The following is a 26,957-nucleotide window of genomic DNA, read 5'->3' on the forward strand; positions in this document are numbered from 1 at the left end:
TTGAATAGGCCTCTAGCAACCTCTAGTGGACAGAAATCTTACATACTGCACCTTTAAATTTGATCATGTGCATATTTTGTTAACTGCTCTTTAATTTTCTCTCTATATATAATTTGAAAATCTTTTCCAATATGTTATTGCTGGGAAAATCAATGTAAGGATTCATATGCTACATAATTAGTTACTGACAAAACATGCAGAATTATAACAAGCTATTTTTGGAAAGGAAATATAATAATTCTAATGTTACGATGAAAGACAAACTATTCCAACCTGAGTTTCATAGGATTCTAAAGGAACAACTGGGGGTAAACATTTGTGCAAGTTATCGGAAAATTACATTTAGCCAAAAATAAATACTGTATTATTGTATATAAATCCATCTGAACCTTAAGAACTTGGATATTTTTTTTTTCTTGTTTAGTTTAACAAAATGTTTCACACAAATATCTATTTAATACATAAAAAGTTTTGTTTGTTCCAAATGACATATTGTTGATTTCAGAAATGTTGCTTTAAATTAATGGCCATATAAAAAGTTTATAAAAGTAGAGAGAGAAAAAAAATCAATAATACACACAAAACACAAATGGTGGTTCATATAATTTAGATGAAAAAAGTTCCAAAGTCAGAATGAATTTGGTTGCTGTGCGATTCAGATGATCTCAAAGCAGGCTATTAGTCAAAGATGATCCAGAACTCACTATAAAGTCATGTCTTTTTGCAACCACAGCTTAAATCTTTTTAAAGACTTTTTCTAATTGGGGTAGAAATGTGCACGATCATTTCTGGCTATATGCCTTAACATTTAACCTGAGATTTAGCTTGACTATTAGAAGCATAATCTTATGTAACCTTTGACTGTAATTAGCTGAATTGTTTTATTATTTATGTTTAACTGAGGCCTAAATCTTTAATATAAAATGTAAACTCTTTAGCCTAGAAAACACTTTTATATGACATTAATATCGTGTCCAGAAATTAGTTCTGTTCTCTACGTAATATTGAAATCTTTGGCTAAGGGTATGGAGGCGATTTCGGACACAGCCTCAGTTATTGTGGTTAAACAGTTATGATTTGTTCCTTCCTGCTTGAAAGGGTAACAAAAATGTAGACCAATTGCAAAACGCGTACCCGCCTGCATCTGTAACTGACAGCAGTGTCGGCCAATTAGAATTACCGCAACACACGCCCACAGTGATTAGACACGCCCACTCGTCAGACCTGCAGTGAAGTGAAGCTTTCCTGTCTCTTATCAAATAAGACTGATTTCCTAAACAAACGTTTTCAGCACATGGTGACACTGCGTCACCGTTATCAGATGAGAGAGCGGAAGCGCTATAGTGTTCATGCTCAGTGCAGCGCCTGTGTTTATCAGCTGAGACTCATATGAGCGCCTGATCCGTCAGATCTGATCATGTCTGATTTCGAGGAGTTCGAGAAACAGCTGAACGAGAATCGACAAGGTACAGTAAAGACATCTGCAGTGTTCATGACCAGTGTGCTGTGAAACATATCCCTCATGAACATAAACAACGACTGTGATGATGAATGATGAATAAATGATAGCATCTGTCACCAGGCTGCTGTGCTAATATAGACATTTAATGAACACAAAAGAAATTACAGTAACTATTTATATTTAGTTGCAATATACAATTTTTCAAATGCCATCTGTTAATCACACATGCAACTAAATGTACTGTTGCATTTCTACACATGTAACAAAATTGGAGAATGTATTTGTATAATTATACAGCATTTATTTATAATATTTTACACAGATTCCAAGCCTATAGAGTGGCCCCAAAAGTATTTGGACACTTTTGAACACAAAAGTCATGAATAAAATATAAATATGTGAATTTCATGCATAGATAAAATATCAAAGCAAGTGTTATCTGTGTTCAAATGCTACAGAATCGTTTTTTTTTCTTCATTAACTGATCATTTTTGCTCAGTCCCTATTAATAATCAACTGGTGTTTTGGTGATTTTTGGAGCCTGTCTGAAGTCAGTTCTCCTCCAAACCAGCAAGAGAACCACAGGTGTAGAGAATCAAAACTTTTTTATTTCTCGTTTTTTTATTTATTTATTTATTTTTATTAAATGCTTGAATAAAAAGGGGGAAAAAAGTATCAACAATTGTCATACCATCACAATAGAGCGATACTCCACAGAGAATCAAAACTATCAACATCATCTAACATTTCACAAAATTGTCATAATTCTTAGTCTTCATAATATATATTAAGTCTTCAGTATATATTAAGTACATCATTACAGTCCTAACAAATAAGCACTGTAATGGTAAGACTGGGTTAATAATCATACATACTCGAATCATACTCGATCATACATATGGGTTAATAATCATACATACATACAATCATACTCGAATGTGTGCTCATAACTATCCAGTTATTACAGTTTCATCTCTAGGAGTTGTTTATAATGGCTTATAGGGGTGTAACAATATTCTGTCTCACAATATATCATTATAAAAAGATGCAACAATATGTATCATGTATATAGTTCACTCGAAATGAACATTTACAGTTAGCATCAGATATGTTAATGTCACATTAATGGCAAACCCAGAAGGTCACTCATTTGAGATTCCATGTTATTATTATTAATAAATAAAAAAATAAATAAAACGCATTATTTAATAAAATACTATATTTAAAACATTTCTAGCTAAGTGAATTATGAATATTTATATTCTGGTGTCATCATTGCCCTGTGAATTGGGGGAGAAGAACAAGTCCAAACCTATTCAATGCCATTATTGACGTAATACCAAATGTAGCGTTTAATGAACAGCATATCTTAGAAGTAATAATTACCATTTTAACTCTGTTTTGGCTTTGTCTGATATGGCATATGCACATGATACTGAGCTGTTTCCAGTCAAATATAATGAAGGTGGGCCTTACAAATATATAGACAAAACAGATTCCTTCTGCAATTCCTATTAAATCGGTGTGTTCTTGTTATAAAATGTGTGTGGTTTGACAGATGGAAACAAATGCAAAATTCGTAAGTAATAGTAATGTAATAACAACATATTATCAAACCATCTCAGTTTTGTGTATAAAGGCAAGCATACAACAAGTGAAAAATCCCATAGACCTCGAGCCATATCTAGACAACAGATTATCTTACTTGAGGTTTCTTTTGATTTGAACTAGTATCATCAAGAACAACTGCATAGCTACACATGAAACAGGACCTATTATGCTCTTTTACAAAGTCTTGGTTTTGTTTTTGGGATCTACTAGAACAAGTTTTCCTGCTTTAATGTTCAAAAAACACATTATATTGTAGCACACAGAATCTTTATAATTGTTTTTGAAATTGCTGTTTTATTTTGTACCTGCAGTTCTAGGGTTAGGCAGGAAGTTAATGAGCCCGGAAGAGAAGCAGTTAGAGAGTTAGTCTGATGCGCTTGTGTTGCAGTTGTTCTGCGTTCCGATTAAAAGTTCAGAACGAAGCCTCCCTTGTCTGTCGTTCTTCAGACATTACACTGGTGTCAGAAGTGGGATGTCGGAACGCGAATTAGAACGCGTCCTGCGCAATCTGAGCAGTCTCATGGATGAGATGCGAGACGATGTGCGAAGCCGCGGCGGGAAAAACACAGCGCCTGCCGCAATGCGGACACCTGCGCTGAGAGAGAGAGAAGAGGCTGGGGCCAGTGCACAAACTTCCCACCCGCGAGAGTGCCGCGATCATTTCCATGACGGCTCAATGGACTCTTTAGAGGCAATAGCACGAGATCCATGCGAATTGGAAGTGAGCCAAAATGAGGACATTGCTTCAGCTGGTGAGAGTGAATATGCTGGTTTTGAATTGTTGAGAAAGTGCCATCCTCCCATAACTGGAATTCTGGGTGCAGCAATGGAAATTCTGCCTGGAAGGGAGGTGAACACGGTCGAGTGTAGCTCAGCGCGGGTCCATGTTAAGCTGCCCAGGTATGACGGATCTGTGCCACCCGAGCCCTATTTTGCACAAGTACAGCTGGCAGCCTGGCGTGCTGGGTGGAGTAAGGAGGATTCAGCGGCTCAGCTGGCATTGGCGCTGGAAGGGCCAGCATTACAAGTGCTGCTTGATCTCACACCAGCAGAGCAGAGAGACTACGAAACTCTTACGGAGGCGCTTGAACAGCGGTTTGGGGTGCGGCAGACAGCAGAGCAAAGACAGGAACAGCTAGCTGGTAGATGGAGGAAAGAAGGGGAGAGTTTGGGTGCTTTGGCCGCGGACGTGCAGTTCTATGTGCGGCGAGGGTACCCGCAATGTGCCGCAGCTGGCCAGGAGGAGCTGGCTCTCCACGCATTCCTGCAAGCCCTGCTTCCGGAGAAGCTGCGACAGCATGTTCACTTATCTGCCCCATGAACACTGGCTCAAGCATTGGCAGAGGCTGAGCGACCGGAGTCTGTATTTATGACGACACGAGCAGCGGCCCCATTTTACCACCCTCCTGCCCGAGTTCGCCAGGCCGAGCATACTGACGTCGACAATGCTGAAGGGATATGACGTATGGGTGATTATATGCAACAAGACGAGAGCAGAGAATGGCCCATGAACCGGCGAGGGCGTTCTACACGAGGTGACCCATGTTAGCGTTGCGGGGAAGTGGGACATGTGGCCCGTGATTGTGCCGCAAGCCTGCTTTTTCAGAAAACTAGAAGAGAGCGGTCGGGCGGAGGGATGGCCGCTCCCACCATAGTCTACACCCCTCCATGGGAAATATTCACTAGTGAGCCACACCCAGGGTTTTTATGTGTTTTGTGTTCTAAATGGCTATGCTTGCAGGGCCCTCATTGACACGGGGTCCACCATTTCCATTGTTCGTCCAGGAATCCTGCCTGGAACAGAAAGGTCGACGCCAACTGGGTGGTCAGCTACTGCGATGCAGATGAGAACTGTAACTGGGGAGCGGGCAGCCCTCAAAAGAAGGAAAGCGCCTACAGGTGACAGTGGGCACGGGTGTTTTCGTCCATGAGTTTTGGCTGGCAGACATAGAAGATGCTTGTATTATGGGACTAGACTTTTTGACACTGAGTGGGGCCTGTATAAATGTGGCTGGAGTTTACCTTCAGATTGGTCACAAAGTCGTTCCCCTACAGAAAGGGCAAAGGACAGTTGATGTGCCCTTAGGCCAAGCGGGAGGGGAAGCAGCTGGGCAGAATAAGCAAGCACCCCTATGGAAAGCTACCCCTGTCGATGTTAGCACCGCTCCAGTGCCCTCCCTGTCAAAAGAGACTGTACAGGCCATAGAGGAGCTGTGGCAACGGTGCAGTGAAAGACTTACCCCCAGCCAGCGTCGACAGTTACGGGAAGTACTTGACCGTAACCAGGATGTCTTTGCAGCACGAGACAAGGACTGCGGACGAACGGGGCTAGTACAGCACGACATCAATACCGGCGAAGCTCCGCCCATCCGGCTACAACCCCACCGGTTAGCGCTGGCCAAACAGACCGCAACAGAACAAAAGATCCAGGAGATGGAAAAAGCAGGAGTAATTGAGCCGTCCAACAGCCCGTAGGCAGCCCCCGCTGTACTTTGGCCTCTGTAATGCTCCAGCCACCTTCTCCCGGTTGATGGAGCAGGTCCTGGCTGGTGTCTCTCGCCGCTGTTGCGTGGTGTATCTAGATGACCTGTTGCTGCCTGCACCAGACTTTGCGGGGGCACTGCAACACCTCCAAGTGGTCTTCGCTGCTATCCGCCAAGCTGGGTTACGACTCAATCCAAAGAAATGCCATCTACTATGGTAAAAAACAACTTTCCTGGGGCATGTGGTTAGTGCTGCAGGAGTCGCCACTGACCCGGCAAAAGTAGCAGCAGTGAAGAAGTGGCCTATCTCAAAGAACATTGCAGAGCTATGGAGCTTCCTGGGATTGGCATCATACTGCCAACGCTTTGCCCAGAACTTCTCCACCATCGCCTGCCTGTTGCACCAGCTAACGAAAAAGGGCCGACCCTTCATCTGGAATGAGGTGTGTGAGGCCGCCTTCAACCACTTACGTGAAGTACTGACCAAGGCTTCAGTGTTAGCATACCCTGATCCAGACCGGCCGTTTCTCATCAACACTGACACCAGTAATGTTGGTGTTGGCGCAGTGTTATCCTAGGAAGATGATGATGGAGAACATGTTGTTGCATACTTCAGCCAGGCTCTGAAGAAGGCAAAGAGAAACTACTGCGTTACCCACCGAGAGCTACTAGCAGTGGTGCTGGCACTCCGGCACTTCCGGCCCTACCTGTATGGGAAGAAGTTCCGGCTGCGGACAGACCATGCATCCATCACCTGGCTGTAAAGTTTCCGAAACCCTGAGGGTCAGGTGGCTCGGTGGCTGGAGATTTTCGAGGACTATGATTTCAAAGTGCAGCACCGGGCCGGAATGGAAGCATGGAAGTTGCTTGTGCCGACTCTTGGGGATACGCAAGACACACACAACTCCCCTTCATCCACAAAGCGATGGATTGGTGAAATGCTTCAATCGTACTCTGACCACCCAGCTAGCCATCCTAACCAGCGAGCACCAATGCGACTGGGACCGGCACATACCCCTGGTTCTTTGGGCCTACTAAACAGCAGTTCAAGAATCTACGGGTTGCACGCCAGCTACGCTCATGTTTGGCCGAGAACTACGAACACCGGTGGAATTGGTCTTTGGCTCCCCACCTGAACCAGAGATCCCCGGGGGGCTGGGGTTGGAGTATTTGCAAAAGCTTCTGAACAGACTCCATGTAGTGCACGAGGGAGCCTGGGACCAGCAGGGAGCTGCATCAGCCAGACAGAAGCGGGCTTATGATGCCACAGTAATGACAGAGACTTCGCTTCTGGTGACAGGGTTTGGGTTTACTCCTCAAAAAGGAAAAAGGGCTACTCTCTGAAGCTTTACTGGCATGGCCCATGTGAAGTGCTGGCCAAGATTTCTGATGTTGTGTACCGGGTCAAGATGGGAGGGCGACGACGGCGAATGGTAGTGCTCCATCGCGATCGTCTTGCTCCGTATCAGCCCATGGTCATGGAGCGTTCGGAAGAGAATCCAGAAGAGGAGACACTGCAGACAAGCGCAATGCCATACGCAGTGTATTCCCCGGCTAGCCCACCTGCTACAGTGGGGGAAGGATGACCACAGCGACAACGGAGAAAACCAAGATCCTTACAAGACTTCGTCTGTGACGCTGCTTGAATATAAGAACTGATGAAGGACTAAAGTTGTTGCAACTGGAAGTTACTATGCACTACTGAGTTCTTTTATGGACACTGGGACAGTTGTCTCTTAAGGGGAGGGTAGTGTAGTGCACAGAATCTTTATAATTGTTTTTGAAATTGCTGTTTTATTTTGCTCCTGCAGTTCTAGGGTTAGGCAGGAAGTTAATGAGCCCGGAAGAGAAGCATTTAGAGAGTTAGTTAGTCTGATGCGCTTGTGTTGCAGTTGTTCTGCATTCCGATTAAAAGGTTAGAATGAAGCCTCCCTTGTCTGTCGTTCTTCAGACATTACAGTATTCTCCATATTTGACATTGTTGCAGCTCCTCTCTTCCCAGTCTGTCAGTAACGCTCAGGCTGTGTTTGAAATTGCCCTCTATACCCTCATTCACTATTCCCTACTTCACTCTTTCCTACATTAGTCACTAATATAGTCCACTTAAAGGAGTGAATGAAAATGTGTGAGTAAATTCAGACACTGAGTGCAAATTTTTGCATAGTTTGTGCTTGCTGTGTGTTTAATAATCTTTTGAAACTTAGCAAACTGGCAGCTCCAGTAGTAATGAAATTCCTCTGTCATGGAAACTATGTATAAACCTTAATTAAACAATTTAATAATCAATAAAAAAGGAATTTATACCTGTATAATATTACGCTGTAGCCACATTGGACCAGTGGTTTGGAAATGGATGGATGATTCTGCAGCGGGAGCCATCTTCTGGTCAGATGCGGGAATTCATTCGGCATGACTTTTATGGTGCATTATGGGTATTTTCTGGCATTTGTGTGTACATCAGTTGTACACTCGTTATTACGGTACATTGTGGGATTGATTGAGTGCACTCAATAACGTCCACTATGGTTTTGGACACCACTACAAATGGCTGTCCCCTCAAATAGTGCCCTATTTAAGGGTATAGGGGGACAATTTTGAACACAGCCATGGTTTAGTTCCTGTCTTTATGAAGCCCCTCTTTCTGAAAAGCAGAGCGTGCTCTGATTGGTTGGCTGGACCAGTGTGTTGTGATTGGCAAAGTGCTTTGAGTGTGTTTGGGAAATGTTCCACCCCTTACTATAACCGTGAGTTTCGACAATCTCATCCAGGCCCTGCTTCTTTATTTTTCATATCCCTTGGGCGGGAATTATTTAAATAAGGGATATTGTAACGTGTTCATTTCTGGGAAAAAATTCCAGACTACAATGGAGGCGTTTCAGGGAGTTCAGAAACAGTAGTCCTCTGGCTTCTGCTTAGAAACTAAACAGAAATATTTTGGATTATATTTTCACTTTTAAAGTTATGATATTTTCTTCACTATGTAACATTATTCGTTCAGAGAGAGAGAGGGAGAGGCATAAGAGAAGGAGTCGCAGTAGCTCTCCTGGTCGCAGCAAGAAACGGCGCAGCTGGAGCAAAGACAGAAGCAGTCGCAGCCGAGGGAAGCGCAGCCGTAGTCGAGACCGGAAGAGCCGAGACCACAGGAGCAGCTCCAGGGATCATAAGAAACACAGGTGACTGCAGACGCCACACAACACCAGCCTGTCACTGTCCATCAGAACTAACACAAGACTTGTTTATTCTTGCACCCTTACTGTTTCTGTTGTTTGTTGCCTGTAAAACTCATAAAAGCAGTGATATATTCTAAGTTGACATTACAACATAGTTGGCATAGGTAATTAAGTTTGATTTTTTTTTTTTTTTCCTCAGCTATTCTCCACGTCGAACAAGGAAGAAAAAGATGTGCAAGTATTGGGATGTTCCCCCATCAGGCTTTGAGCACATCACTCCAATGCAGTACAAAGCCATGCAAGGTGCGGTATGAGTAATCAAAGATCACAGTAACAGTAAATGCCATGATCACTATTCCCATATGCTGCTGTGCACTTCTGATGTCGCACACACGGAGGAAATTAAATCCAGGTGCAAAATGTGTGGAGAAAGACATTTACAATTACACTTCATACTTAAAATACCTTCGTTAAAATAGATGTTTTTTGTGTGTTTGTGCGTGTTTCAAGGGTTGTGTAAATTACTATAAAGAATTCACCGATCCACATTTCTTATAAATATTTAATAGGCCTCAGTCTACTTGCTTCAGTTTTTCATTTTATATTATATTATATTATATTATATTATATAGTCTAATAAAAAACTGTTCTGCTAGATTTTTTAATAGAATTTTTGGTAAAGAATGCCAGAGTTGATACAGAACTGTAAAAAAATATTTCTCAAGCAATCTAAAAGTTTTAAAACATATGTTTAAAACAAATTATTTATCATGATGTACTTTAAATAACATTACAAGTAATGTCAAAAAGATATCAGTTCTGCTATTGTTCATAAATACCAGTATTGATACGTCGCATCGCTGGATGCATTGTCCCAATGTGTAGTAAGCCAGAGTCCTTACTGTCCTTACTATTCCCCGAATTCATGTACATGAATGGTCAAGACGATCTGCTGAAGTTCAAACTGAGCATCGTAATGGAGAAGAAAGGTGAGTTACAGTAAGTTTGAACATGGCGTGATTGTTGGTGGCAGACGGGCTGGTCTGAGTATTTCAGAAACCGCTGATCTACTGGGATTTTCACACACAACCATCTCTAGGGTTTACAGAGGATGGTCTGAAAAAGAGAAAATATCCAGTGAGCAGCAGTTCTGTGGGCGAAAATGCCTTGTTGATGCCAGAGATCAGAGGAGAATGACCAGACTGTTTCGAGCTGATAAAAAGGCAACAGTAACTCAAATAACCACTCATTACAACAGAGGTCTGCAGAAGAGCATCTCTGAACACACAACACATCCAACCTTAAAGCAGATAAACACACTGGTGACACTCCTGTCAGCTGAGGAGAGGAAACTGATGCTACAATTCACACGGGACACCAAAATTGGACAACAGAAGATTGGAAAAATGTTGCCTGGTCTGATGAGTCTCGATTTCTGCTGCTACATTCAGATGGTCAGAGTTTGGCGTAAACAACGTGAAAGCTTGGATCCATCCTGCCTTGTATGGTTTAGACTGCTGCTGGTGTAAAGGAGTGAAGGATATTTTCTTAGCACACTCTGGGCCTCTTAGTACCAGCTGAGCATCGATTAAACGCCACAGCCTACCTGAGTATTGCTGACTATGTCCATCCCTTTATGACCACAGTGTACCATCTTCTGATGTCTACTTCCAGCAGGATAACGCACCATGTCACAAGGCTCAAATCATCTCAAACTGGTCTCTTGAACCAGAGCATAGAGTTCACTATGCTGAAATGGTCTCAAAATGGTTCAAAAAGTCAGAATTGTGAGACAAAAAGTCGCAATGACCTTTTGTAAATTTTTATTCCATGGCAGAAACAAGCTTCCATAGGTTGCAGCATATGTTTTTGAATTAAAAACATTATAAAACTCAAACTATAAATGTTTAGATGTGCCACATTAAAGCTGTTAGATTAGCTGATAGATTAACAGTTTTTGTAGTAGTTGTTACAAACTCATATGAGGTTATTATTTAGTGTGAAACACTCAACTCTTATTCATTTAACTGAAAAAATGTAAAGGTTTGGGGTTTTACAGTATACAGTGTTTTCAAATGAAAGATTTCTGGCTGAACTGTTCTTTAATTTGTTGTGTTGTAATGTAGCTGCTGGGCAGATCCCCAGCATTGCTCTACTGGCTACATCCACTAATGCTGGTTTGGCAGTCGCACCCACACAAGTGCCCATCGTTGGCAGCCAGATGACCAGGCAAGCGCGACGCCTGTATGTTGGCAACATCCCCTTCGGTGTCACTGAGGTAAGTGTCCCAGAATAGTGTCCCTCAGAACATGTTGTTTGTACAGTTCAGTTCTCATCCTATTGTGCAATGATAAATCAGCCGTTTCATTTGAAAGTTATGCAAGAAATGAGAGATATAATAACAAACACTCTTTGTTTGCCATTCTGTACTCAAAATTTGTCTTGATGTAAAGAGTTGTCAAGTGTTCCTCTATATACTTACTTTGATAAAGAAAGACATTTCTTTAGGAAAGTCCTGCTATTATCTTTGTCTCTCAGGAGTCCATGGCTGAATTTTTCAATACCCAGATGAGACTTGCAGGACTGTCTCAAGCTCCCAGCAATCCTGTGCTCGCAGTGCAAATCAACCAGGACAAGAACTTTGCTTTCTTAGAGGTGAGACAATACAGATTTCACTCAGTTATCTTTTCAGACAAAAATAGACTGCACCTGTTTAAATGCATACCAGCCAAAGGATTGCAGTTGCATGAATTTCCAGTGCAAATTGGTCCATAGGAGTCCATAATTAAAAGTTTTAATTAAAAGTGTTGTTTGCATCCATTGTAAATTTGCTTAGCCAGAAAAAAAATCTAATCCATTGGCCATAGGAAATATCTTTCCATATTGTTGTTCTAGACATTTTAATATTGTGCATTTTGCAAACACATGATAACATCGAAAGACAACCAAAGCTTTACGAAATCTATATAATTTATATCTCTATCAAAATTTGAATGAGGTTCAAAGTGCCAATGAGCCAATGAGGGTGTGTTCACACTTGGAAGGTTTGGTTTGATTTAAACGAACTCTGGAGCGATTGCTCTGTTAGAGTGGTTCATTTGAATAAGTGTGAACACTGCCATCCAAACCCTGGTGAGCACCATCATTTTACGTGTACATATTGTGATTTTGTTAGACAACGTCTCGATTATAAATCAGGATTTAGCGCTGGTCAATACAAAAAAAAAAAAAAAACGTGAATGATTTTATTACATTTAGTTTAAGTGGCGTTCGATAGTGGATAATGATAGGCTGTATAATGTAGGCTACTGACGATAACAAGGTTGCGCTGTTGAGGCTCGCGCACCATCTCGAGGAGAAATGGAAACATGAGCGAAGCACACACAAAAAGAATCTCAGTTAAACATACTGCTGTAAATTCAAAATGTGGAGTTTTTATAACTTGATACAGTTAAGCAATATCACACGATCAAGAATGCTGTTTTCCTAAACAGGCTACCATCACGATTAAAAACGTGACACTGATTTCATACAACAGTTCAGTTAACAAATAGTTAATATTAAGTCACTTACATTTTAGAAGGAACATTGACTGTTTTTGTTCTATTTTAGCAGCAAAAATAGTTTCAAATAAAGATCACAGCAGAACCATAGCGTAACAACACTCACCCTGCATCCCAATGTGCATACTATCCACCCTATCCTGCCCTAAATAGTATTGAATATTAATAATGTTACATACTATTTAGGATGGATAGAATGTTCATCGAGACGCAGTCTCAGCCTTGTTTTCGTTACTGAATGATTCAGCAATTTGAAGCATTTTGAGTCAAAGATTCAATGACCCATTCATAAACAACTGCCTCATTCTTTAATGAATCAGCCATCGGAATGAATCGTTTGAATGAATGACTCACTTATTAAGATGGTTTCTTGACGCCACCTACTGGTGGTTTAGTTTAATTTTTAAAAGTATCATTTCCCCCAACATTTCTTACAATCCCATAACATTTAATGCAGTTGTATTTTTTTTTTTTTGTGAATTTGTAAATGATTTAATTTGATTGGTAACAGCCCTTAGTGTCTTATTCCAAATAAATTTATTGATCGAATTTAAGAATTTAAAATTTAGGATGAATCATACATTTTACATGAATTGTATTTTTTTTTTTTTTCCGGACAAGCAACTGTTTTACTCGTAAAAGTGAATGACAAGGCTTAATGTCGAGCCCTGTATGTAGTCTTAATGGGCCGTGTTTCAGTCACCATTTCATATAGTCTGACAACAAAAACAGAAAAATATATAGATGAAACAATTTTATTGGGAATTTGGCTGTATTAAAATATGTGAGCAAAAAGGGTAGCACCAGAGAAGCAAACTAATTGCCGCATGACGTCATTTTATCGACATTTAGGGACATATATATATATATGGCATTAAAAATTAAAAATTGGCATTAAAAAGCATTAAATTAGATTTGATGAAACCTGCAGAAACCCTGAATAAGAAATGAGAAGCACCCATGGTTCTTCTCGTCATAGGCGCTATGGCACTATGCTATCCATTAAAGTTCATTACAGGTGTTGACTTTGTTTGTGTGTGTGACGGAGAAATTCCTGCCGCTGATTTGACTACTTTACACATTTTATAAGCTTTTCTTGAGTTCACAGCTGCAAAACAGTATATGTACACACCTACAATGAGCGCATTCAGCCCATCATTCAGCATTGTTTTGGATGTTTGGTATGTTCCGTTGCAAAATATGCATCATAAAATACACAAAATATACGTTTTTTTGTTTTGTTTTTGTATCTTTAGGTTTGGTGTTAAAACTGACAGTGTGAGCGCTAAGCGAACCAGGACTAAATGTATCATTTTCTTTTCTGGTCTGAACTAAACAAACCAGGAAAACCGAACCACAAGTGTGAACACAACACACCCTGAGAGACGTTTCTGTGATGCACAGGAAAACATTTCCATTTAATGATACTGGGCTACTATGAGCTATTCTTGACTGAAGCAGACTGTCTATATTCACCAGTTTCGATCAGTGGATGAAACCACTCAAGCCATGGCATTTGATGGCATTATCTTTCAAGGACAGTCGCTGAAGATCAGACGTCCACATGACTACCGCCCTCTGCCCGGTATCTCTGAGCAGCCTGCTTTTCATGTTCCAGGTCAAGACTTTTGTCGTGTTTTACTTTTTGATGTGTTTTAGATCAGCAGACTGTTAAACACTGTACAACTTTCTACAGTGCTTTTAAAGATTAAGGGTCAGATTTGCTAAACAGGGCAAATTAGCGTGAGACCGCAATGCAGATGATCTACTGACAACTGGCAATTTAAAGAACACAGATGCAGTATCTCATTTCCATAATGACCAATGCAATCTACAAGGGAAAATCCTGACAGTAGTTTTTAAATGACAGTTTACGAGGGTTTGCGATGGCGCAAACTGTTAGTAAATCTGCCCCAAAGTCTGCAAATTATGCACCACTGGCAACATAAAACACTATTGCAATGCTTTTTTTTTTTTTTTTTTCTGGATTGGATATTGGCTCAACTAATGCCGTCAGTTTGCGGTGGGGTTACCTCTTTTATGACATGCCCCAAACTGTTGCCATTGGTTGAGTCAGAAGGCCACACAATTGGTTGAGTTTTAAAGCTTGAGATCATTATTTTGAAGATATAGAAAACTGCCTTGAACACAACAATTTGACATGCTTAATAAAGCACATGTTTATTTATTTGATGTATTTGTTTTTAGGTGTTGTTTCCACAGTTGTACCGGACTCCCCTCATAAACTCTTCATTGGAGGTCTACCAAATTATCTCAATGATGATCAGGTAAACTTTAAACTTTAAACTAGTCCATGAATGAATCAGTTATTTGGACCTATGGTCAGTTGGTTGTGTACACTAGCAAAGAGTAACCTATTTTCTTACTGCCCATTCAAAGTTGTGTTTGTCAGAATATATCCACTTTTTATGTGTGGAAATAGTACATATTACTTTACTGACATACAGAAAGCCTATAGCTGAAATCCCTCTAGTGTAACAAACTCATCATCAGCCATGACACTTTTAATCTAAATGGTTGTTCATTTTTCATTTTTAAATGTTAAGACCACATTGAAAGAGTGAAATGGATACATGTTGACATTTAGGCTACGTTCACACTGCAAGCAAATGTGCACATTTTAAATTTTCTGCTCAAATCCATTCCAAATTGCAGACTATATTTAAAAAAAAAAAAAAAAAAACTTCTATAACTTTATTCCAAAGTTCCATCCTTCATTCACTTTGGCCCATGTTGTTTATGTTAACTAAAAATAAAAATTAAACTATTAAATGTCATTAACTGAAATAAAGCTGAAATAAAATAAAATAAAATATAAATATTAACATATAAACTTGACTGAAAATTAACTTTAAAAACTTAAATGAAAATTAGAAAGGCAACAGCCATGGCAACTAACTGAAATAAAAGTTTAAGTCAAAATCCTAAAATCACTAAAACGAAAACTGGAAATAAATATATAAAAAAATCACAAAAACACAAAATAAAATTACTAAAAACTTAACTAAACTTAAAATGAAACCTGAAAAAATAAAAGTACAAGCTAATTCAAAATATTATCAAATATAAAATATCAAATACAATTAACACTGAAATATGATTTAATTTAATTGACGTGTTTGATTATTTGACCCAAACTTCTGACCCGTGAAAAGAGCGATTGGTGGCTATGTTCCCCAACCACTGTGCCAAATTTCACCACTTTTACCATGTATTTTTATGGCTGACAACAGGGGTGGACTGGGACAAAATTAAGTACAATCTATTAAGTACAAAATTAGTGCGCGAAAATAGAGCACTTTAAGTATATTTTTTCACTTGGGTTGCTATACGTTTTTGACGTGTTTTTGACTATATTGCAAGTAGCACACAGCAGTCTGTACTAAAATCCTAAATCCTACCTAAATCCTATCTTATCTGCTGATATTTCAATCATGTAATTCAGAAACAGTCTAGCTAACTTGTAACCAATTGTCACGAAGCAGTGACATATTAAAATATACGGGGGTTGTATGCTATGCTTACAACTGTTTAATACCAAAACAAAACAAACAAAAAAACACTGGAGCAAAGTAGCGTGAATTGCATGAAAATGACTTGAGCTAGCTGTATTTTCTGTTTTTTTCTTACCTCTACAGCACTGTCCTCCGCTGCAGCAGCTGAATTTAAACCCTTTGAAAAGAGTTTGTTTAATCTTAGGCGGTTGGGAGTGTCGAACTTAAGAGCCTTTTTTTGCTTTCTCTGCTTTCTCGAACATTTTCTGCACTGCCTTTCCTTTTTTTTCTAACTTTTACTGACAATTTGCTCGTGTTGCGCTCTCTCTCTGATGATGTGCTTGACGTTAAGTTTGATTGACAGGCGATCTAACCAATCATAACGCCTGTATCCACATTTATGTCCGACAAAGCAGTTAGATTAACGTTGTGGACTTGAATTTGAAAAATGTGTAGTGTCACGGGCTGCTTGAACTGAGGCGCTACAGCAATCTGTCAAGACACACTAAAGAGCCACAAAACGGTATTTATTATTTAAATTTCTCTTGTCTGTCGACGCATTGTCAGTGTCCTTTTTGCTCCAATGTATTTTTCACTCTGAGAGAGCATGATGTGTGGCGTGAGAGCGCCATGGCTTGTTGGATATACATAGCAACAGCAACTAAAGGGGGCGGGGCGGTCGGCCCATCTCGGGACCGGGCCAGTCGTTGCCGACTGGGCCAGCCATTTCTTAACATTTATTATTATTAATATTATTATAACAATAGTGAAATCGTGCCAGCAATAAAAACCCGTCCTATGCGCTGTCGGCCTGTAAAAACTATTTGTATATAAAAAACTGACCGGCCCACATTAAAAAAAATGGTCCGGCCAATCCGCCCATGGCTGACAATGCAGAAAAATGCTCATGAAATAAGAATATAATGATAATATTTAATATGTAATATTTAACTAATAATAAAGTATAATTATGTCCGCGTGATGTATTAGCTAAAATTGAAATAATCGCATGAATTCCGACTTGACTGTTCACACTGATGCAAACAAAATTGTAACTGAATATGTTTACATATATTTTAGCCCTTCACACTGTCAACCAATAAAACAGATCTGTGTCACATGAGAGGGATTTTTGGCCCCATTCAGCTGCAGTGTGAAAGTAGCTGATTAGACTTTTGATAGGATCCATAATTTAGCAAATTTTGCAGTTACACGTGCAGGTGAAGGTGGAGTAAAGATAGAAGTCGCACAGCATATTTCATAAGTGCACTGCAAAAGTTTGTTGTTTCTATTGCAGACACTACCGAGGGGGTTTGGGTAATGGTGCACCTCATTGATCTAATTTGAATGTAGCTAACTAACTAACTTAATCAATTGGAGCTGAATGTACCCTGGTATTCATTTCATTCATATTCTCATATATTTTCTTTCTTGCAGTCACTGTTACTGCTTTGAAACTCACAGCTCTTTCATTTTTTGTTCCCCCACTTTGTCCCCCAGCTAGGGGCCCGTAAGATCGTTAAGTCTGCGCTCATAATTTGTTCAGTAGTTCTGATCTACTGCTGCCATGCCAACATGTAACACAAGGCAAGTAAGACATTCCGTTCCTCACACGGATACACCTCCTGTCAGCAGGGACCCTCCCCTCGCTGTCCTCTCTCTTCCTTCACTCTCTCGGAGCGCGAACATCACTAAAGGGTCTTTGGGTAATCGGGTTGGGCTTTTGGAGGACTGTGACTGTGAAATGTTTGGAAAGGTTGAAGCAAATTCAGTGCTGCAATGTGAATATAAAACAAAAGGGGAAGTGACTCACACTGATGTTGGACCACTTCATGTCTGCTGTAGGGCTCATTTTAACTAGTCTGAATGATTTGAAATTTGGAAGAAAAAAAATCTTTTCAGAAATTTTGTTAAAAAATTATGTTTTACTATTGCATGCAAAGAAAGGACCTTCCTATGCACCTTTCTTATATTATTTTAAAGTGCCCCTATTATGCTTTTTCGGATATTATCTTTAATGTATTGCGTAATGCAGCTGTTTGTGAATGTAAAAGTTCTGCAAGGTTTCAAAGATCAAATTGCAGGATAAATGGAGTTATTGTCTTCCAAAAGAACAAACCGAATATAAACTGCCTGAAATGAGTCATCGGTAATTCCAGTCTTCCTACTCGAACCTAGCAGAGTAGACCAATCACAACAGACTGGGCCATCTGACCAATCAGAGCAGAGCAGACCAATCACAACAGATGGGCCATCTCACCAATCAGAGCAGAGCAGACCAATCACAACAGATGGGCCATCTGACCAATCAGAGCACAGTAGTCCAATTACAATTTCAGACACTGTGAGAAAGAGATGCTGCAATGTATATTATAAAAAATTAAAGTGTTTATTTTATTTTTTTTACCTTGGATGCATGTAAACCTATTGTAGGAGACTTGAAAACAAAATGAGGAACCTAAATTAGCATAATAGGGGCACTTTTGTATGTGGCTGTTTTAAAAAAATTGTCTAAATCAGGAGGGCACAGTTTTAAGGGGCGCTCACACTAGGCTTTGACCATGTACAAATTCTTGGGACACTGCAAGGAACGACATATGACGTCACACTCTTTTTACATTTTTACAATACAAAATGTAAAAATATGTAATCGACTCTAGTACTGCATAGCTGTTAATGTTTGTGTTCTTTTAGTTCAACTAAAGGTTACATGCTGACCTTCATGTTATACAAATTCGAGTTTGGAATGCTTTAAAATGCAAAACCTTTGGAAATCAGTGGAATGAAAAGTGTAGTGTAACCGCCCCTTTAGACTCAGAAACACAACTGTACTTACATTGAATAAATGGATAGCACAAATCAAAGTGATGATAATTATTGTAATATTGAAAAGTGCTGGAGTGAAGACCATTAGAATCTTACCCTTCTGCATTCAGAAAAAGAAGGGAACATCAAGATAATTATGTTTTCTCATGTTACGAACATGTGTCATGGTGTGTCGATGTATTGCAGGAATAGAGCGCAACAGCTTACCTTTTCAGTGGCCTTGGTTTCAGAAGTATATTTTCTATTCATTTCTCCAGAGGGATTTAAACAAATTCTTTAATAATAGTAATGAAAGAAACAAACCAGCTCTGTGATCAATCACAACATTACAGCCAGGGTCAGAAATTAACTTTTTCATTAAGGGCCAATATTTTGCCCCCTGGAAGTGTTTTCCAGAGACAATTTTTTTTTACCTTCAATACCTTATTAAATGTATCTGTATTGCCTTTTATGTCAAATATGTTAATTTAACCAGTTAAAAAAAAAAAAAAATCAGTAAAAGACTGTTACCAAATTTTTTTTAATCAACATCAACAAAGGTCATCTTTAAACTGCAAATGCAGAACAGAAGCTGCGTCTGACATGGCATTTATGTTTAATTACACAGAAGGTTTAATGCTGCATAAAAGTGGCATAAATATATTTAAACAACAGTTTCATTGTAACGAAGCAGGACTCAGGCAGAGATCCATTTGCAAGCTTTATTATAAAAGAGCGTGGTCGTACAGGCAGGGTCAAAGCAGGGGCAAACAGGGACAGCAGGGATAGGCAGAATCGTGGTCAGGATACAGGCAGTAGTCAGGACAGGCAGATAACACTCACAGGTCAGGAAACAATACACAGTCCAAAGGCAGGCAGCAGAGGGTCGTACACGAAAGGCAAACAGGATCAGAAACCAGAAAAAGTTACAGCATTGTTTTAGCAGATCAACAGCCTTGAGCAAACCATCAGTTTAGTTTTAACAGGCCCTTCTTTAAAAGGGGTAAGGATACTCAATGTATCAAATAATGAGACTAAGTTCGATACTTGCATGACTCACCTATTTGAATTAAAACTGTCCTGATGCAATTTGTGGAGGCTCCAGTTGAATCTTTGCTGATAATGTCTTGATGAAAGAGAACCAGTTGGATTCAGAGGATCTTTGGTGAATGGAAGGTCTAGGCTGAAACCTGGTACAAGCTCGGGGTTCCTTAGAAGCTTCTAGTAGGCCTACAGCATCATCTTCACATCAGCATTTTTCAGTAAAAAAAAAAAAAAAAAAGAGAAGAACCCTGTGATCTAGTGATCAGTGATTTTAAAGCGTGAAGATGCCACACTCTCTTAAGGTGACTGAGCCAATAAGTAGTTTTTCCCTTCGGGGGGAAACTTTTACAAGTCTTTGTTCTGTAGCAAGATATTAGCATAAGACATTGGATTGGATGAGAGAGGAGCCTTCTAGATTCTTATAATACTAATGTGTCACAGAGTTAGTAACCTGTAACATAAATTACCAAATAGGAAACGAAAGTTGGAGTCTATCAATACCAAACATGCTACCCATGTGATTTTAGTTAACTATAAATTTGCAACTCTGAAACATTAATACCAAAATAGTTCAAAAGAGAGAATTAATACATAGAATAAACCCTATAAAAGGAAAATCATGAGAGGGGAAAATTGGATACACTTTTACATGCGGTTATATATTAAGAAGGTTTATTTGTCCTTCTCAGAAAGAATGAAGTCAGAGTCACAAATTCCTGACGGTCATAAAAAAGTTCTTATCAGTTTTCTTGTGTCCTGTAACAGAACACCTAGTTCTGTCTGTGTGTTAAGCTTCATTTGGGATGCCAGTTGCAGTTTAGGGGGATGGGTTCAGAGAACTTTGAGAGAGTGAGTTTCTGGATTATTCATTAAATATAATGAATAATTGTGTGTCTGATTGGTCCAGATGCTACATCATTTATTTTTTTTGGTGTCATTCTTTGCCCCAAGCCCCTGTTAATTTCTGACCCTGATTACAACCTTTGAAACCTTAAAGTGAGTACAAAAGTATAAGACTGTGTAAATAAAGTCTTTATGAGGGAATGAACTGTTCAAACCATGAAGCATTTTGAATCATGTAATCATGATACTTGTGTTATTTATTAAGTATAAAATATAATGGATTTGAGTTTTTTTTTTCTCAAAATATTCAGATATTTAAGTAAGGGAGACTGATCCTATCATTTGTTATGCCTCATGGGAGCAGGCAGTCACTGCTGAGCTCTTTTACTGTGATTTTTGTTTCCATTCAAGCCACTTGTCTGATTGGTGATCTGATGAGTATACTGTCGGTCTTCACTGAATTCAGCTACAGTTTTTTGAAATCACACTGAATTGCTACATTATTGTTTTTTTTTAAAAAATCTCTATTTCTCTTTGGAGAAAGTGAATGAGATTTTAACTTCCAGAAGCCACTGTTGCGCTCTATTGGACCTGCCATCTTGTACACCCCCATCCTGGGTTCAATGGACAGGATATGGATAGGATTTGAGCTGCAGCTGCTGTTGTGTTCACATACCTGTGCGTCCTCGACTGTTGTGCAGGTTAAAGAGCTCCTGACATCATTTGGTCCTCTCAAAGCCTTCAACCTTGTGAAAGACAGTGCCACATCACTGTCCAAAGGATATGCTTTCTGTGAATATGTGGATATCAGCGCAACTGACCAGGTCAGTCAGTTCAGATTTATGTATCAAAGGATCATAAAATCATCTTAGTTTACATTTATCATGTAAACTAAAATCTCATAAAACATGAAAATCTCATAAAAATTTTAAATCTCATAAAACATGTCAAGCATATTTTGCTAATTATTTGCTTCAGGACTCTACACTGATGAGCCAAAACTTTATGACCAGTCACAGGTGAAGTGAATATCGTTGATCATCTCCAAACAAGGCCACATATTAAGATTTGGGTAGATTAGATGGTAAGCAGACAATCAGTTCTCGCAATCAACATGTTGGAAGAGAAATTGGTAGGAATTAATATCTGAGCGACTTTGACAAGAGCCTTACCTTTAGGTAAGGTAAGGTAAGGTAAGGTCTCAGGAGGGACAAACCACAAACTGGCGACAGGGTGTTGGGCGCCCAAGGCTCATCGATGCACAAGGGCAACGAAGGCTTTCCCATCTGGTGCAAGCCAAAAGAAGGTCTACTGTGGCACAAAGTCACACAAAATTTTAATGGTGGTTCTGGGAGGAATGTGGCACATCACACAGTACATTGCTCTCTCTTGCGTATGGGGCTGCGTAGCCGCAGACCAATCAGAGTGCCAATGATGACCCCTGTCCATCTCCGAAAGCGCCTGAAATGGGCAAATGAGTGTTTCATATCATGTCATTGGTGTTCCCTTGTGGAAGTGACCTCTTTCAGCAGGATCATGCTCCCTGCCACACTGCACACATCACTTAGGAATGATTTGTGGAACATGATGAAGAGTTCAAGGTGTTGCCCTGGCCTCCAAATTCCCCAGATCTCAATCCAGTTGAGCATCTGTGCGATGTGCTGGACCAACAAGTTTGATCCAAGGTGGCTCCACCTCACAACCTACAGGACTTGAAGGACCTGGTGCTAACATCTTGGTGCCACAGACCACAGGACACCTTCAAGGCTCCTGTAGAATCCATGACTCGGTGGGTCGGCTCTGTTTTGGCAGCATGTGGAGAACTAACTGCATATTACGCAGGTGGTTATAATGTTTTGGCTCATATGTGTGTATCTTTTTTGTTACGGGTAAAGTAAAACTACAAGTAAAACTTTCAGATCCATTACAGAAATGAGAATTCTGAGGAAAATGTTCTTAACTTTGAAAATAATATCTCGATGAGTGAAAAGTGACCTATAAATATTTTTGTGAGATTCACTCAAGATAGTGGTTCTGTTTTGTTCAGGCAGTAGCTGGATTACATGGCATGCAGCTTGGCGATAAAAAGCTCATCGTCCAGAGGGCAAGTGTGGGCGCCAAGAATGCCAATCCTGTAAGTTCCAGCCCTTAACACTTCAACGCTACAGCTCCTGTCACTGTTATGGCACAAAAATAAGACATTCATGAATAATACATAGCTGTTTACTTATATGGCCAACTTCAAGCAGTTGTGTCAGAGGTCCAGTCTGGCATCATGTTTTCTCTGCATGCAGACTGCTGTTGTAGAAACGCCAGTCACGCTCCAGGTCCCGGGGTTGCAGAGGGTGCAGAACTCCGGCCTGCCGACAGAGGTGCTATGTCTGCTGAACATGGTCATGCCAGAGGAGCTGCTGGACGACGAGGATTATGAGGAGATCCTGGAGGACATCCGTGAGGAGTGCTGCAAGTATGGCACTGTGCGCTCTATCGAGATCCCAAGGCCTGTGGATGGCGTGGAGGTGCCAGGCTGTGGGAAGGTGACGAGTGCCATATTACACTTCAAGAGTAGGAAATAAACTGAAAACAAAGGCCGTTGAGGATGTGTCCATTCACATAATAAGTATTCCCCAACCAAACCTTTACTATGGTAGGATTTGAATTGGATTCGAGAAATAACATTTTAATTTTATTTATTTATATTATTTATTACTGAGGCTGCATAGCCTCAACAACAACAACAAACAACAAAAAACTAATAAAAATTACAAAAAACACAACAAAATTACATTACTTAACATTAAAAACTAAAAACTTAACATTACTTGCTTTAAAAATTAAAACGTTTTTTAACGTTAACATTAAAAAAATAAAAACTACACAAAAAATTGACTGTAAAATTTACAGTAACTTATTGGCTCTTAAATTGCCATTTAAGTTTAAAAAATAATATTTGTACTTTGGTAGAAATGTGAGTATATTAGTACTGTGAACTTATTTCATTTGAGTGCACTAAAAAAAGAATATTTCCTTAAATTAAGTTAACTTGAATGAAGATAAATGATCAAAACTAGAAACATTAATTTAACGCAAATCTCTGCTAGCAAACAAAAGCATACATGCATGTTAGTTAGCAAAGAGATTATCACTGCATCAGCTACTCAAAATAGTAATGAAAACTATAATACTATCTCAGTGGCGCTAAAATAGAGCTGTCTTAATACTTCTCAATATTCAATACTTATTAATACTTTAAAGCTTGGCTTATAGTGGTAGTTTCTCTGTTTTGCAGATTTTTGTGGAGTATGTTTCTGCTGCAGAATGCCAGAAGGCCATGCAAGCACTGACGGGACGCAAGTTTGCTAACCGTGTGGTGGTCACAAAATACTACGATCCAGACATGTATCACAGACATGAGTTCTGAGGGCAGAGAGAGAGAACGAGCCGTTTGCACCATCTGAGTGTAAAGTTTTAATGAGCTGTATGTAGTTTTACACTTTTCTTCTACTTTCACTTCTCAATTTCTTTTCCTTATTGAAAAAAAATAGATCTGAGTAGCCATGTAGGAAAAATTTAGTCTAGTACAGTGTCAAGCGATCTCTTCCATGTTAAAGGATTAGTTCAATTTCAAATGAAAATTACCCCAAGATTTACTCACCCTCAAGCCATCCTAGGTGTGTATGACTTTCTTCTTTCTGAAGAAAACAATCGGAGAAATATTAATAAATATCCTGACGCATCCGAGCTTTATAATGGCAGTGAACGGGAGCAACGAGTATGAAGCTGAAGAAAGTGTCTCCATCCACGTCCATCCATCATAAACATATTCCACACGGCTCCGGGGGGTTAATAAAGGCCTTCTGAAGCGAAGCGATGCATTTGTGTAAAAAAAAAAAAAATCATAGTTAACAAGTTATGAAGTGAAATATCTAGCTTCCACCAGACTGCCTTCTGTATTCAACTTATGAAGAAAGTGTATCGCCTCTCGCAGTTCAAAATGCTTACACTACGTTGGCGCCAATAGCCTCGTGGGCAGCACGCCGGCATATAGCGCCGTTGCGCTTCGAGCAACCCAAGTTCGAGTCCCGGCTCGCGGACCTTTCCCAATCCCGTCCCTCTCTCTCTCTCCCACCTTGCTTCCTGTCCACTCTATACTACTCTATCATAATAAAAGGCAAAAATCGGCCAAAATAAAAAAGCTTACACTATGGCCTACGCTTTCTGTATTCAACTTATGGAAAAGTAAGTTGAATATAGAAGGCCGTCTGGCGGAAGCTAGATATTTTACTTTATAACTTGTTAAATATGGATGTTTTTCTTAGACAAAATGCATCGCTTCGCTTCAGAAGGCCTTTATTAACCCCCTGGAGCTGTGTGGAGTACGTTTATGATGAATGGATGCACTTTCTTGAGTTTCAAACAGGTGGTTTCTGTTCACTGCCAATATAAAGCTTAGGAGCATGAGGGTGATTATTAAAATATCTCTGATTTTATTCGTCTGAAAGAATAAAGTCATACACCTAGGATGGCTTGAGGGTGAGTAAATCTTGGGGTAATTTTCATTTTAAAGGGAACTAATCCTTTAAGGGAAGTTTACACTTACAGTGATTTACCTTGACCAGAAGTCACTCATTTTCAACAAGAATTGGCAATTTCCAGAAGCAAGCGGGCAACTGGCAACGTGATGTGATGTGGGCGTGTCCAGAAAGGTTTAGTTTTATGCAGATGACTACAATAAGGAGTGAAGTTATTAGAGCACATGTGATTTGTCTCCTGTGAGATAGAGGAAATGAGCTATTTCACTGTTCTACACACTCTCACAAAAAAGGTACAAAAGCTGTCACTGGGGCAGTACCCTTTCAAAAGGTACAGCTTTGTACTTTATTTACCCCTTAAGGGAGCAGATTAGTACCTTTTGAAATGGAACCGCCCAAGTTTTGTACCTTTTTTTGTGAGAGTGCATGATTTGTCTATGTATGATGCAGGGAAATAATTAAAAATATAATGAAAAACTGGCAGTAATTGTTGAAGTATTGAGTGAGTTTTATTCATGCAAACATTAATCTTCTTTATGATATGATGCATTATGCACTTTATGCGTTATGCAATTATAGCCTATGTATAACTTTTACCATATACATTTATATACCCTTCTAAAAGAAATGATTATCAATTTAGCACTCAGTGGGAATGACCAAATATACTGCCACTCGATGACCTGATGAAATCACTGTATGTGTGAACATAAACCTGAGTTTTTGTCCTGCAGTCTTCATCAGCAGCTTTGTATGACAGAACATTTAGTTGGCCCCGCCCAAAGTGAAATCTCATTGGTCCAAACTCCTGCTTCAAATAGCTGCATTTGAAAACATCAAATTTGTTGAAATTGACTGGGATTGACTGGGATTTTGAGGCTTTGTGAGGACAGAAATATCACTTGACACTTGTCATGTTGTGCCTATAGTTAGAACAAAGAATATCAGAATAGAACTTAATTCTCAGACTAGAGATTGTTTTGTGTGTCTTTGTATTAACCTGAGACAAAATTCTAGCCAGTGTTCTGAACTTTGAACAACACTAAACACTACAAACATCAACAGACTGAACTCAGATGCATTACATGCTCTTTAACATAGAAAATGACTGAAAGCTTCTGCTTCATACCAGTGACAGCATATTCATGTTACTCTATTTTTGTTTTTTGTTTTTTAACTTAAAAGCAAAAAAAAATGTAATCAAATATTTAAGTCAACAAATGTTTCCATGACATATTATATTATATTATATATTTTTCTTTCCACATTATACTGAGATTTAGTTTTTTTTGCATTACGGTAATGAGAAAATGTGCCATTATAATGAAAATAATGTCAAAATGTCAAAAATAGGCAAAAAATAATGTATTTCTTTTGTTTATTTTTGGGTGGACATATGTGCCGGATGTGTTCTTGACAGGTTTTACGAAATTCACTCATAAATTGGTAGCTTTGAAATACTGCTAATAGATACAGTATGTTAATGCTGTAAAGTGTATAAATGTGATTCTTTGTACAGTATATCCTTCAAGATTGATGGATGAGATTTTCTATCATGTTTCAAAATTCTTCAAAACAACATGGGCTGCTCTGGACAGCTGCTCATGTCAGAATGTATTTGCTCTTATTGGCAAACTGCAAAAAGGCTGAAATTTCTTCAAAGATGTCAGAACAGATAACATTTGACAAGAAAACAGCATGTTTCTCCCTATCGTGATGAAAGCAAAAGCCCTGACAGAAATACTTAGAGTATCTGCTGTGGAAAGATGATCCGACAGCGGTTTTCACTCTTATTTCTCATTCAGATGATGACTTGTACAAATAGAGACACACAACAACCAACCATCATTTCACTAGCTAAAATGTGCTTAAATAGCTCGGTTTCTATGGCTAGTGATGCCTTGCCTTCAATAAATGACATGATCTTTA

The 26,957-nt window shown here is 39.3% G+C and overlaps 1 protein-coding gene across 1 annotated transcript; it reads left to right on the forward strand.

Annotated features, from left to right (window-relative positions):
- Positions 1–1,189: 1,189 nt before the first annotated feature.
- On the forward strand, positions 1,190–26,957 carry LOC127509658 (splicing factor U2AF 65 kDa subunit-like). The gene is made up of 11 exons (XM_051888535.1): positions 1,190–1,466; positions 8,555–8,729; positions 8,926–9,029; positions 10,853–11,004; positions 11,265–11,381; positions 13,769–13,907; positions 14,498–14,577; positions 21,198–21,320; positions 22,544–22,630; positions 22,791–23,033; positions 23,786–26,957. Exons 1-11 carry the CDS (start codon positions 1,418–1,420, stop codon positions 23,915–23,917), a joined length of 1,401 nt encoding a protein of 466 aa, XP_051744495.1. The 5' UTR covers positions 1,190–1,417; the 3' UTR covers positions 23,918–26,957.

This window comes from Ctenopharyngodon idella, chromosome 3 (genome assembly GCF_019924925.1).
Source record: "Ctenopharyngodon idella isolate HZGC_01 chromosome 3, HZGC01, whole genome shotgun sequence".
In the NCBI taxonomy this organism is placed as follows: domain Eukaryota; kingdom Metazoa; phylum Chordata; class Actinopteri; order Cypriniformes; family Xenocyprididae; genus Ctenopharyngodon; species Ctenopharyngodon idella.